The following is a 15,262-nucleotide window of genomic DNA, read 5'->3' as shown; positions in this document are numbered from 1 at the left end:
CTTGGGCACCTTCTGTAAGCAGTCTTCCTTAGTTTAGTGTCAAAAAGCGTTAATTGAGCTTTTAATATGTAAGACACTGTTTTGGAGACTTGGCTTTCTAATATTAATATTATACAGTCCCTACCTTCAAGGAACTCACAGTCTAATGGAGGAGACTGAAGGCAAAGAGAGAGTTGTAATGTTAGATATGGTATGCACAGTGGTAGAAAGGATAGGTACCTATTTCAGCCTCTGCCTAGAGGAGTCCTGAACTGAATCAGTGAGCAAAGACATTCAGAGGCAAAAATCCAACACAATTTGGTTTTTGAACCACTAAGTTATGGGGTATGAGGCTGGAAGGGTAAGTAAGGGTCAGGTGGAGGGGAGCCTTTTAGAAAGCCTGGTTAGAAAGCTGGGACTCTATCTGCAAGCCAGGGGTCCTGATTCCAAATATTTTCAGGACCAGGTAGGTAATCCCAATGATTAAGGGTAAGGAAGAGTATGTGGGTGGCAAGTTTGAGGAGTGCAAGCCGAGTCCTAAAGATACTCAAATTCAAGTTATTTAAAAACACTGAACTCAAAACAAATTACCTGTGAGGACAAAATCTTCCTATCATTTGTGATCACAGCTTAGGCTACACAGGGCTGGGAGATGGGACTTTAAGAAGTGTACTGACTTTAAGAAGTGTACTGACATGATCAGATTTACATTTCAGATACCTTGGTGACTTTTAAGGGTATGAAATTAAAGGGGAAAAGATTAGAGATGGGAAAACCATCAGAAAGCACTGCAATAGTCCAGACAAAAGAGTACAAGCTGTACCAGATACAGGTCAGAGGAAGGAAGAAGAGGACAAATGAGGTTCTTCTAGTTTCTACTAAACAAAGTACAGCTAACTCTCTTTCTCATCCCACTGAAGGTGTACAAACTTTAGTGTAGGTGGTTAAATTGGTGGATACATTCCCAAATTAAAGTATGATTCAGTCCAAAGAACAGGAAGAGGCAGTTAAAAACTGAGCAGACTATTAGCAAAGACAAAAATGGAGAGAAGAAAAAGCATTTATCTCTTCAACAAGACAAGATTGCTAGGATGAGTATTGATGACAGAACCTGGGCATTTATTCAAGCATTAAGAACAACTGAGCCAAAGCTCTGCATTAATAGGGTTGAACAACTGACTTTTCATCTTCAAGAATTTCCTGAGGGAAAAGGAGTGGCTGCCAAGGAAAGAATTATTCCTTATTTATTATGACTGAGACAAATTAAGGATGGCATTCTTCAGGCTGCAGTTAGAGAAATTCTGGCCTTAATTTGGCTGCATGAATCCAGTGAAAGGAAGAGGAATCCTAATTCGCACAATTGATGATAGAAGAACAAGGGGTGTGGTTGCTCTTTAGACACTGCGGAAATCAGGTGAACTCACTCAGAAGCCAGTTCATCAGCTCTCTGACTGCATTTGTGGTGGAAGTACAGGTGCCATATTAGGTTTCATGTTGGGGCTGTTTCATATGCCCTTGGATGAATGTGAGGAACTTTATCGAAAATTAGGATGAGATGTGTTTTCACAAAATGTCATTGTTGGAACAGTCAAAATGAGTTGGAGCCCTGCATTTTACGACAGTCAAACTTGGGGAAATATTCTTAAGGATAGAATGGGATACACACCAATGATAGAAACAGCAAGAAATCCCTGAAGTCCTAAGGTAGCTGCAGTAATTACCATGGTAAACAGAGGGAAAGTGCCAACAACTTTTGTTTTCTGAAACTATGGTCATTTTCCTGGAATCAACTCTTACCAGTTGGGAGGCTGTCAGTATAAGATGTGGAAGGCCACTAGAGCCATATCTGCTGCTCCAGGCTACTGTGCGAAGTGTGCATTTGGAAAACAATCTTCATCACAATGGAGATTTGCTTCCGAATAACCCCTCAGCATTAGCAATGCATGAGTGTAAATGTCTTTGGCCAGACATACCATTAGAGTGCCTAGGACATTGGACATCATGAGAGTGATGTGAGAAACACGGTGACATACACAAGCTTGAACTGTCTAAAGTTATCAGCAGTGCTACAGATAGAGAAGAAACCCATATGATACTTGATGATCTATTATATTACTTCCTGACACCTATTTTTAGATTCAATCTTGTCATGCGTAAAAACTTTGCCTCTAGATGAAAGTTGAAATGAAAAGCTGGATAAGCTGCAGGTAAAAGAGTTGAAGTACATAGAAAGAAATAAAGAAAAAAATTTAAAACTTGCAAAAATATTGTCAAGAAAAAGGTTCTTCAGAAAACTAATGATTGGATAAAACTAAAAACTGACATGTGTGAAAACCTCTGTTCTTTTCAAAATTTTGAAGAATGTATGCATATTCTCCAAAATGAAAGCCTGTTCAGAAGGTCCACCAAATTTAGTAAGGAATTGTGGGATCCAATTTGAGTTAACTTTCAAATACTCATGAATTCTAGGGAATCCTGAAAGAGACAATGTTTAGAATATCTTGTGAAGCACAAAAGGTATGTTTGGTTACAGAATTCACATGGGAATTGGGTTTTTATGACATTAAAAATGAACTAAGCTTTAGGAACCTTAATATTGTGCTAGTTGGTTTTAGTAGCTATTGGTATTATATTGTTTGATGTTTGAAAATTTAACATATAGGCCAAACAGGAAACCAAAAACTATAATAATATACTTTGTATTTTTGCTTTATTCACCAGAATCATGTTGAATTTATTTGATCCTTTATTTTATTTCATATGGAAAAGCTAATTTCTTCTTAAATTTATATTACTTATGTTCTCACTAGCTACATTCTACAATCCAAATACTGCCTTTTAGTGTAATATCATCTAAATAAATGCAGACAAATGGAACGTTCTCTATCAAATTACAATTACGTTTGAAATATGAAAGAGCCAGATAAAATTTTCTATTCAAAATGTGTTTCTTTCAACATTGTTTTGCTCAAAAACATAGGTGAAGTTCCAGTCAACCACTTTTTTCCACTTGAAACTTCAAGATAATGCTGTGTGTTAACTTTTCTAGATGTAGCCCAGTTTATAAAATCAATTATTTGAATTTTCTGAGAAAATAGTCCTATCATTAACAACAACAAAACTATTCAAATTTAAAGCAAATAAGCTAAATTCAATCCATAAATTCTTATAGACATGTGGCCTTCCCTTAGTCCTTCATAGTGTTCCCTTCCCTAATCAAAACTTGATCCCAGAGAAGTTTCTGAAAAACTCATTTATCAAGCAATATAAAAGATGGTAAAAGCTTATGTACTGTGTTTTAGAAGGAAGAAATAAAAGAATATCCAATTGTGAGATTTAAATTTTCATCAGAATATTAAGGGAATATTGTAGAAAGCTAGGAGGTCTTTTTGATAACCTTAAAACCAAACTACACGTGAAAACTTTATTCAGTGGCCCCCCAATCTCCACTTCCCCATCTGCGTTTGTAATATGGATTATTGACATTGTCTCAGTCTTATGTAAAGTGCTAGTAACCTCATCAGACTCAAGCTCGTCTCCTTACCAGATTGCTACCAATGAGCCTCACTTATCTAGACATTTTCAAGTCCTATGTCAATCTGCTCCCAGCCTAAAGTCCGTGAAAGTGATCCTACAAGACAGCAAAATGTTAACTTTCCTAATGAATATATATCAAGTATATCCAGGCTTGGAAATGATCAACTATTCCTGCCCTCATTCTTGTAAAGAGATGGTATGAGTGAGCCTAAGTGCAATTTAGAATTATTTTTATTTACAGTTTTTAGGTGAAATTTGCATAGAGTGATATGCAACAATCTTAAATGTACAATTCAGTGAGTTTTGACAAGTGAATTCACCATGTAACCCACATCTCTGTCAAGGTTCAGATTATAGACCGTTTCCATAAGCTTAGAAATTCCCTTAAACCTCTTTGCAGTGGATTCTGTCATCCCCATACCTCTCCCCCAAGCAAGTTTTGCCTGTTCTGGAATTTCATACAAATGAATCATACAAGAAGTACTCTTTTGTGCTCAACACAAAAGTACTCTTTTGTGCTTCTTTATTTCTGTATAATGTCTGTCTGTGGAATTCAACCACACTGTGGTATGCATTAATAGTTTATTACTTTTTAATGTTAAGTAGTAGTCCATGTATGAACATACTACAATTTGCTTATCCATTCATCAGTTGACAGATATTTATATTGTTTCCCCTTTTTAGGCTAATATGAATGAGGCTATAATAAATGTTCTTTTCCAAGTCTTGTTGTGAATATATGTTTTCATTTCTCTTGGCTTAAATACTTAAGTGAAATTATGGGTCATAGGGTAAAATCTAGATCCTTTTGAAAGGAAGAAAGCATCTGACCCAAAGGTTTTTACTTTACTTTGCCAGATATCCACTGCTCACCCTCAACAAGAAGACCCAAATAAACCCTACTGGATTTTGAGGTTGGTCACTGAATACAATGAAGCAGACTTTTTTGAAGTGAAAAAAGATACAGAACGAGCAGATGAAATCCAAGCCATGAAGCAGGCCTGGGAGATGACTGAGCCAGGAAGATCGATCAAGGTTACCTGAGTTTGAAAAGTTGTCCTTTTACCTTTCATTCCTGGGTGTGGTCTGAAGGAAGAGCCACATTGGTGAAACAACATAGTCTTTCCTTTAGGAAATATCTGGAATTTTGTCCGGCATCAACTAACTAAATATTAAGACCACATTTGAACACACTGTGAAATGTTATTATCCAGATACCCAGATGACTTCCAAAAGCAAAGCACATAATGGTGCCACTTATGGCCCAAACTGTAGGTCGCCTTGTTCTTTCACATCATCTGGGATTAACACTCTCTGTCCTTAACACTCCCAACTAAGAAAGCATAAAAATGTTTAATATGTGCTTTCATGTACTTTGAACAACCTTAGATAGAGAAAAATCATGTGCTGCCCTTGTGGAATACACATACCTCATGATTCCTCCTCTCTATATTTTATATAAGAATCATTGCCATAGTGAAACATTATTATTTATATGTGCTTCATGTCCCCAACTCAGGGTTATTGAGGCAGATGAAAAAGGTTCAGGAGCACCTGGATCTAAGCTAGCATGCACAGCGTATGAGTTTTAGGACTTCTTCTTCATTAGTTCTCACAAATCACTGTCAAGATCATGGATGGTTCAGAATTGGAGTTTTTCTTTGGTAATTCATAAGAGCTGGTCTGGTTCAGGCTGCCGTATTCATTCACATTTTCCCGTGTCTTTTGAGTACTGTTGAGATGGTATTGCCTGTAATGTGTGTTGATAATGTCTGTCCTTTAGGCTGCCCAGGCGCGTCTCCATTATCTCAGCCGGTTCATTAAGAAAACACCTGATGCTGAGTGCGTGCCTATGTCTGAAAGCCAAACCAAAGAAGGGGAAGAAGGTCAGTGAACCCTGCCCCAGCTGCCCCAAGCACGGAGCTGTTACTTGCACCTCTTCAAAGCTAGTCAGCAAGTCATGCTTGGTAAAAAGAAAAATTTCAGAATCTATTTCATTATAGGATTGTAAAGTTATAGACACTTCTGTAAGAAAATAGATTCTGAAGCATTTTCTTTTTACCAAGCAGGTGTTCACTTTGTCCCCAAGTAGATATGATCTTCCCCATTTAAGAAAAGATGAAACCAGAAATAAGGGTGCCGCCTCGTTAGAAGGTAGCAGTATGTGAAATTGAAGGCAGGCTCACAACTATAAATCTGGCACCTTTCTAATCACAATAGCAATAAACAATAGCAATAAGAATCAAAGTAAGAAAGCTAACTACTTTCAGTGAACAATTTGCCATGGGCCTGGAACTATAAAATACTAATTATTTCATCCAATACTTACATCAACCCACTGATACAAATATTATTTCGAACTTGCCAGTAAGGACCCAGGCCCAGAGTAATTTGCTAAATTCACAAGCTACCCAGGGACAGAGGCAGCATGCAGACAGAGCTCTCCATCACCCCAGGGCTCTTCCCACAAACACTTGGCTATACCTCCATCTATCACCATGCTGAGTTGTCCAGGGAGGCTGAAGACATTCACATCCCAAATCGTGCTTTTCCACTTTTACATCTTCAGGAGTATAACTCAATAATTGTTATAAAAGTAATGTCCCTTAACTTTTCATGTGAAGAGGATAAAAAATAAATATCACCCCAATCCTGTTGCTCTGGGATGGGCACTGCTCAAAGTACTTTATGTTTATTATCTCACTTTAACCTACAGCAACTATGAGGTAGACCTTACTATTTCCATTTTGTAGATTTAGAGACCAAAGCTCAGATGGTCACCTTATTCTTCCTACGCCATACATCTAAAAAGTGACCAAGTTGGGATTTGAAATATTTCTAACTCCTAAAGTACTCACTCCTCTAATTGGTAGAGTTTAATGTAATGTTAGGAATATAAAGGTGAATAGAATACAGTTCTTGTTCTTTAGGCTCTAGATTTTATTATTAATTTTTTAATGTTGTGCTAATTTGTATGTAAAAGAAAATTTATTGCACTGGACACGTTAAAAATGGCAAAGAAGATTTTATTTATGACTATTGCAAAAGGGGAGAGACTGAACTCAACTCTGAAAACAACAGAAACAAGTGAGGATTTATAACTAACTAGCAGGGAGTGGATGAAAAATTACTTACAGGAATTTGGTTAGGTATCAAAGGTCAGGGAAGAGAAATTTGATTAAATATCAAGTGTGGAGGAAGAGGAGTTTAATTGGATATCAAGAGTAGGGGGATTCTTGATAAACTAGTTTGGCAGGATTCTTGGCTAAAACTGGGATTCATCACAAGTCAAGGACAAGGCCTAGTGGAGAACAGAGCTCAGAGAAGGCTGAACTTATCATGTAACATACAGGCAAAAAAGGCACAAATCTTAATTGTACAGCTTGATGTATTTTCATATGTGAGTATATTCAGGAGCCACCATTCAGATCAAGATAAAAAACCCTTAATACATCCCAATAGTCCTCTTCATTCTCTTTCCCAGCCTTTTCCTTCCTGAAAGTAACTATTTGATCTCTATGACCATGAATTAATTTTTCCCGTTTTTGAACTTTACATATTTACGTACTCTATGTCTCGCTATTTTTGTATGTGATTTCATAGAATGCAAGTTTTTTCAGTAATGCATATATCATATTTAGTAGAAACATCTTCAAGTGCCATAAAAGAGTCAGATATAAAGAGTTCCATGAGTTTAGATAACAGAGAGACTATACTATCAGGGAGTATGCTGTGGAAGAAGTGGCAGACGAACAAGGGCTTCAAGGATCTGGCAAAATCAACAAGCAGTGAAAGTGGAAGATCATCCCCCGCAGTGAAGGAAGAGCGTGAGCAGAGCATGTGGAAGGAAAATATCAGTAAGTATTGCCTTTATTGGTAGGATAAACACATATTTTAAAATAAAAATTCTGGAAAAGATACTAAGTTAAGCACGTGATGGCTAGGGTTAAACACAGAAAAATATGTTTATAGGTCTTCATTTTGATTATCAGAGTTGGTAATCTGCTCAAGGACCTGATTACTAAATACTTAACCTAAAGGTAAAAGTGGGAAAATTTTTTTTTAATTTTTAAGTAGCAGTTATATTTTCACATAGTTTTCTGTGTCTACGAATACTAAAAATAAAATTGCACAGATCGCATATACAATTGTCACTAAAAATAGATTTTTTGTTTTATCTATAGCATACTACATCTTTTATAACAAATTTTAAATATTTGGTTTCTAAAATGTTCTAAAATCTCTATTCTAACACAAAGTTTTCCATTTTATATATATATATACCACATCTTCTTTATCCATTCACCTGTTGATGGACACTTCGGTTGCTTCCATATTTTGGCTATTGTAAATAATGCTGCTGTGAACATGTGCATATTGGGGTGCATGAATCTTTTGGAAATAGTGTTTTCATTTTCTTCAGATGTATACGCAAGAGTGGAATTGCTGGATCATATGGTAGCTCTATTTTTAGTTTTTTAAGGAACCTCTGGACTGTTTTCCACAGTGGCTTCACCAATTCACATTCCCACCAGCAGTGTACAAGGGTTCCCTTTTCTCCATAACCTTGCCAACATTTGTTATTTGTAGTCTTTTTGATGACAGTCATTCAACAGGTGTGAGGTGATACCTCATTGTGGTTTTGATTTGCATTTCTCTGGTGATTAGCATGTTGAGCATCTTTTCATGCGCCTGTTGGCCATCTGTATGTCTTCTTTGGAAAAATGTCTATTCAGGTCTTCTGTCCATTTTAATCATGTTGTTTGGTTGTTGTTTTTTTTAATATTGAGTCGTATGAACAGTTTATATATTTTAGATATTAACCCCTTATTCGGGTGCATTTTGGGGTAATAAGGAGGGGTCAGGAAACAGAGAGGAAAGATAAGAGTGAGCAGGGATGGAAGACCTAGAGGCCAAAGCAGCCTGTCCTCAAGCAAAAACTGCTTCAAAGCATTCTTAAGGATGTTTTATTACAATTTTATTTTAATATAAGATGATAAGTTGAATTACACACCATCAACACGAAATTTACTCCCCCTCCCACCAAGAAGAGGTGTGCTGTTGTATGGGTCTAGTACATCCTATAGCACTGACGCACTGCCATGCACCCCAGGTACTGTTGCTGTAGAAGGAATCCTGCTTGAAAATCATGGGTCCGGTTATCTAGCTGTTCTCTGGAACTTTGTGTGTTGCTCCCACCTCTGCTGTTGGTGCACCACAAATTGGCCCTCACTCCTGAGAAAGCATCACCCATAGGAGATTACAGACCTTGTGAGAGATTTACATGCTCTGGCCTCTACATTTATATACATATACACATATACATATATGTATATTTATGTACTCATTTATTTGTGACTTCCAAAATGCTACCTTATTCTTGCTACTTTCTATTTTCACATATAGTAGGTAACTTAGAACAACCTCCTTCATAATGCCAGAGGACATGTAAATAATATCATTACGGATTTCACTCTTATGCATTCTTTCTCAACACCAAGCCATCATCAAGGTCAAGAGTTCAAACTTTGCTTTCAACTTCCCTTTTATTTCTGGAGGCCTGTGGAAAGTGCCTCTTCCAAAGGTTGGAGGTGATCTTTGTCTTTAGTCCCAATCTTTTCCCCAGTCTTCACAATCAGTCAAACTATTCTTCACCATTTCTTTTAAACAGCTATTTTCTTACAATCTATGATGAAGTTTTCTGCCGATTCTGTTGCAAACTGAAACTTTTATAAAATATAATAAAATGACCCAGTGATGACCAATTGCTGTAAAAATATCTCTAAATGCATACTCTCACTTTCAGAACTTATCCCACAGAGTACCAGTTTGCAGACGGACAATGCGCGCACACACACACATGCACGCATGGGCACACACTTGGAGTTGCACTGTTCTAGAGGTCCAAGATCATACTACACTTACACGCTATTCTGATACAACAGTTTTATAAGTGAAAATGAAGATTAACCTTCTCTTCCCCTTTTACACCCTCCCTGTTTAAATACATATTATTTGGCAGTATGCAAAAGAACGCAAACATCCAATTAATCAAAAACATTTTCTTTCCAGTCAGAGTCAGCGGAGTTGGTGTCTTACAGAAACAATTCAAGTTTGAAATGCCAAAAATATATGCAACAAAAGTAGATAGGCTCATAAGGAAAACAAATGAACTTTAGAAATCTAAGATCACAGAGCAACCATGATGAAAAAAGAAAAGTTATTAACCACTGGTTTCTAGAAGAGTCATATTGTATATAAGATGCAATATTTCAGGAATGTTTTATTTAATGTTTTAAAGTGAAAAACATGACTGAATTTATGTTTTAATAATGGAGCAGAGTTGGGGTTTGTACTACTATATTTATTTCTCACGGGTATCATGCCTATAAAAGCAAGATATTTTTGAAAAATGGAAAATTAATTTGATGTTACTGTTTTTTACATTTTTAAAGTTTTACATTATTTTATATTTCTATGAATAATCCCTTTTAACAAGTTGTTATAAATTAAACACTTTACAATATTCCTGGAGACTATTACAACCACACGTGAAAAGCAAGATTAAACAGGCTGTGGGAGGGCGGGATTTTTTGCATGGCAGAGAGAAGACTTGACGTATCCTCTCCCCAAAAGCAATGATAAAATGGAAAAGATTAAGAAACATTTCAAAATTCTGAGGGTGTACAACTAAATGAAAAATATTTATTAAAATTAAAAACAAAAAAATATAAATTAACTTAGTTGGATAAATTTCTTGTTACTTCTGTAACAAATAATCACAAATTTAGTGACTTAACACTTGCAGTTCTAGAAGGCAGAAATTCTAAAGTTAAGCTGTTGGCAGGGCAGCATTCCTCCTGGAGGCCCTTGGAGAGGATCGGTTTCCATTTTCAGCTTCTAGGGCCATTGACTCTTTCGCTTACGGCTCCCTCCTTATATTCAAGGCCAGCAGCATAGCATCTTCAAATCCCTCTGTCTATCTATCTCTCTGTCTCTCTTTCCTTCCCCCTCTCTCTCTTTCCTCTATGACCATCACTTCATCTCCTTCTTGGATTCTATCTTTTCTACCTTCCTCTCTTTTTCCCTTACAAGGGTTTAGCCCAGCTGACTAATACAGCATTATCTTCCCAACTCGAGATCCTTAATTGCATCTGCAAAGTCCTTGTATGGTAGCATATTCATAGGCTTCAGAGGTTAGAACATGGATGTCCTCGGAGGTCCATTAGTCTGTCTACCACAGTTAGCCTACCTACTATTGCATATTAACGTGAGGTTCCCTCATCAGCCCCAAGGTCTGTAGCGTGGTAGCCAGGAGAACCAGCAGTCTTGCTGCCAGTGCTAAAAAGGATTTACCTGATTTGAGGCTCCATGGAAAAGTTCTATGCCCATGGATATTGTTGCAAGGAATAGTGAACTTGGTGGCAAACAACTGGAATAGCCAACATCACAGCTGCTTGAAACTGTGACACTGGTCAGGAAAAGCAAAAAGTAAGCCAAAAATTAAATAAAGACATCTGTGTAACAAAGCAGATATAGTGATTTCAACCTTCAAGAACGTAGGATGTCCACTTTAACCATACATCCATATCGGAAAGGAAGAAATAAAACTGTGTTGTCAGACAAATCGATCCTGTATATTGAAAATCCTAAGAAATCATGGGAAAAGAACCAAGAATATCATCTAGAACTAACAAGTGAGTTTGGTGAGGTCACATGATAGAAGATTAATATATTTTTATTTCTACATTTCAATGAGCAATCAAAAAATGAAATTAAGAAGACAGTTTCATTCACAATAGCATCAATAATGAATATATGGAAATAAATTTAACAAAAGTGCAAGACCTGTATACTGAAAATTACAAAACATTTCTGAAGGAAATTTTGAAAGCTGTAAAGAGAGAGGCAGTCCATGCTTTGGGGCTAGAAGACTCAATATAGTAAGATATTAATTCTCCCTAAATTGATCTATAAATTCAGTGTATCTGAGTTTAGATACTGAATTCAGATAGATCAAATTTATAGTGATCTATAAATTTCTATCAAAATCCTAGTAGACATTTTACAGAATTTGACAAGCTGATCCCAAAACTTATATGAAAATGCAAATACCCAGAATGACCAAAATAATTTTGATAAAGAACCAAGAGGAAGGATTTTACCTTCATGATTTCAGAATTTATTGTGAAGCTAACAATAATCAAAACACTAATGATTTGACAGTTTCTTAAAAAGTTAATTTTTTGATTCCTACTTGCATGAAATATCCAGGAAAGGCAAATCTACAGAGACAGAAAGCCTGGGGCTTGTGTTGGGAATGCAGAGTGACTTTAAGAGGGCACAAAAGAATTTATTTGGATAACGTAAATGTTTTGAAACAGGATTTTGGTGCTGGTTGCACAACTCTGTAAATTTACTGAAACATATTGAATTATACTTTTAAAATTGGTAAATTTTATGGTATGTAAATTACACTTCAATAATTTTTTTAAAAGAGAGATTAAATGGGCTGGAAAGGCTGAATGGTTAATATCTTAGTCTCTAAAATTTCTTTCTTAAAACTATTCTCATGGGTTCTTGAGTCCGTGGGGTAAAAAATCTCCCGATATTTGATTCTCAACGTTCACCTGTTATATATTGCCTACTCTACTGGACTAAAAGTTTCTTGAAGATAGGATACTGTGTCTTAAAACATTTTTATATCCCACCTCCATAGTGCTTCGCATAGCTTTCACAGATAGACCAAGCTCTTTAAATATTAGTTTATTTAACTTGTTTATAATGAAATTTTGTAACAAAGTATGACCTTTTTAGGTTTCTGCTTTTATTTAACTGTAATTAGAGTAATTTTGTTACTCTTCTTATAGAGCATATTTATCTTTTTCTATATTCATTTTGTCATCTCCTTCATTTAACTATAAGTATAGTTACACCAGCTAGAGGATAAATGTAAAATATAATTATGTTTCAATAAAGTCATTAAACCACATTAAAATCATATTAAACAAGGCAAGTCCAAAATATTGTCAATTTAAACAAGATATACAATCGTTTAGCTAGTCATTGTTGATTCTTTCTTGAAAGCCTATGACTTTTTTTTTTTTTTTTTTAACAACAGGGCCTCATTCACGATCCCCAACAATTTTGGAAATGTCTCCCCAACTTATTCGAAAAAAACTAGAATGTGTAGACTTAAGTCAATATGTACGGTAAGTTTTAATAAACATGGTTAATGCAGACATCTGTGTTCATAGAATTTTGGATAGATTGTCAATAGGCAGTTGCTAAACAACAGAAAATTTGAAATTAAATGCTTAATATATTTTAAGTGTATCTGAATTTTTAGAAGTACAGAATTTATATCTTAAATTTACCAAATGTTTTATTAAAAGTCAGTTATAAAAGCATTTAAATGTTTTCTGTAAAGATTTAATTTGTAGCCTGGTTAAGGTGAGCTGAGCTGCAAAAAAATCCCATCATACCTGCTGCTATTATTTAATTAGATTGAATTTTCTTAAAAACTAAACAATAGGATTAATAGAGATAGTTACTCAAGTACATTTATCAATTTGAAAACATTTTCAAACCTACTTAGCTTCATAAATTAAAAAGAAAACACCTACAAAATATTCCTATAGCTTCGCACACCAATTCCACAAACACCTCTTCAAATAGTACATCTAATTTTGCTGGTATTTTCCTAAAATAATTTCCTAAAATATTAGTGACTTAATAAATGGAGCCTAGCCCATGTAAAAATAATGATTCATTCTTTCTGTTCCTGATATTTGATTTGATTCAGACCACCACCCTACTGACATGATTTTAAATTATTTGAGTGCTAAAGTTCATGCTAGAGTTCCCAAATGACTTATGTATCTCTGTTGATGTTTTTATATCAAGAAAAACAAATACTGATCCTCTGCTGCAAACGGATGAGCTGAATCAGCAGCAGGCAATGCAAAAGGCAGAGGAGGTCCATCAGTTTCGACAGTATAGGACCAGACTCCTTAGCATTCGTGGCATTGAGCAAGAAGAAAGGCTTAAAGTAAAGGATCAAGTTCTGGAGATGTACGGGGAGATGCGGGTGAGTCTAAAAGGGCATATACTTGGATCACAATTGACAAATTCTTCTGTAATATTCAAAAGGTATCATAGAATCATATTGTAACCAGGTAGAAAGAAGTCTTGAAAACATTTAGTTCCCAGCTTCTCAGAGAATTGGCAAATTAACTATACACATCTATTTTACTCACTCCCTAAAATCCCTCTAAAATACACTATTGGAAATTTATCCACAAAATGGGAAGAATGGAAGCAGAGACGATAGCAAAATATTTATGAAGTCGGAAAGTAGCTGAAGAAAGATCACATTAACAGACTTGAAGTAGCCAAATCCTAAGCTGGCAGTAGAAAAACTCTTAAGAGTCAACCCAGTTTGCTACACAGAATGCCCCAAAGGCTCAGAAGTCGGTGGCACCAGCCACGTTAAGAAGTGAAGGTGAAGTAAGTGAGAGGAAGAAAAAAGGTGGTATTATTTAGATACCACCTAAAGTTCTTCAAGTACAAATCAGATATATTTTGTCAGGGTTACAATATGTATGGGGAACTAGTAACTTATTGAGCACAGTTACTGTGAGAGACACACCGGCTGCATATTTTATATAGATTATGTCTGAATTCATTTAAAGCAGATAGTTGCTTTGTCAAAATCCCTGCTCATTTCTTTCTTCACCTTTCTCTTTATTTTTCTCCTACTGACTCTTTTATTTACCATTCTGTAAAATCTCATGTGCCCTTTGATATCTCATGTTTTATGCACTAAGAAACATTTGAGACCATAACCTAATTTTCATCTTTCTTCAATAATTTCCTACATGAGTCTGTTGGCCTGAGGAAAGGGAGTGCAGTTTTTTATGGAACCATAATAAGGCTCTATCAGTCGATCTTATTTGCTTGGGTTTTTTGTTTATTTGTTTCTTCGGATTAGGACTCCTTAGATGAAGCCCGGCAGAAGATCTTCAATATCCGGGAAGAGTATAGAAACAAGTTACTGGAAGCTGAGCGCCAAAGATTGGAATCTCAGGCTGCGGAGGAAGCCGCAATCCGGCTAGAGCCAGAAAAGAAGGTCCCGGCTCCAGACACACAAAAAAAACAGAAAGGAAAGAAAAAGTGACCAGGAGATGCCCAATACTCCTTTTCCTCCAAAGAGGGAAAACCTACTTTTAATTATCTATAACTTTGCCTTTTGATGAAAATAAGGTATTAGGTCAATTGAAAATAGACGTTTTCCCACCTTAGAAGTAGTTTCTGTGTTTTGATGTTAACTTACTGGTTTTTCCCAGAGAGCTATGATTTGAGTTTAAAATTTCAATAAAAATATAGTCTCAAAATATTTGGAATGTAATAAAATGTATGTGTGTCACTCTGAATTGCTTCATTTTTAGTTAGTGCCAGAACAGGAGCATAAGTGAACCAACAGGATTGCCTTTGAAAAATTCAACAATGAGAAAAATAGCTATTGCTCTTTCATCTCTCTCTAACTAAGACGTTAATATATTAAAAAATATGTTTCAAAATCATTAAACAGGGTAGAGATGACGCTCTGTATGAGTCTAGATTGAAGCATGAAAAACACACTCAAAAAAAAAAAAACCTCCAAAAATAAATAAAACTTAAAAAAAATTTTTAATAAAAAGTATGCTTCAGACTTGTGCTTTTCTTTTTCAAAGCAGAATGTCAA

General features: G+C 35.7%; 1 protein-coding gene and 1 pseudogene across 1 annotated transcript in view; both read left to right on the top strand.

The window, feature by feature from the left end:
• ADGB (androglobin) overlaps positions 1–14,707 on the top strand; it is a 157,414-nt gene extending 142,707 nt beyond the window's left edge. The window contains exons 32-37 of the mRNA XM_068551083.1: positions 4,375–4,551; positions 5,300–5,402; positions 7,158–7,374; positions 12,633–12,728; positions 13,423–13,606; positions 14,510–14,707. Of these exons, the coding sequence (XP_068407184.1) occupies positions 4,375–4,551; positions 5,300–5,402; positions 7,158–7,374; positions 12,633–12,728; positions 13,423–13,606; positions 14,510–14,695 (963 nt within the window). The 3' untranslated portion in view covers positions 14,696–14,707. The remainder of the gene's footprint in view (positions 1–4,374; positions 4,552–5,299; positions 5,403–7,157; positions 7,375–12,632; positions 12,729–13,422; positions 13,607–14,509) is intronic.
• Positions 746–2,419, top strand: LOC137769691 (calcium-independent phospholipase A2-gamma-like; annotated as a pseudogene).
• Positions 14,708–15,262: the final 555 nt, after the last annotated feature.

Source organism: Eschrichtius robustus, chromosome 9 (assembly GCF_028021215.1).
Source record: "Eschrichtius robustus isolate mEscRob2 chromosome 9, mEscRob2.pri, whole genome shotgun sequence".
Lineage (NCBI taxonomy): Eukaryota > Metazoa > Chordata > Mammalia > Artiodactyla > Eschrichtiidae > Eschrichtius > Eschrichtius robustus.
The sequence above is the reverse complement of the archived record's forward strand: the minus strand, read 5'-3'. Positions and strand labels throughout refer to the sequence as shown.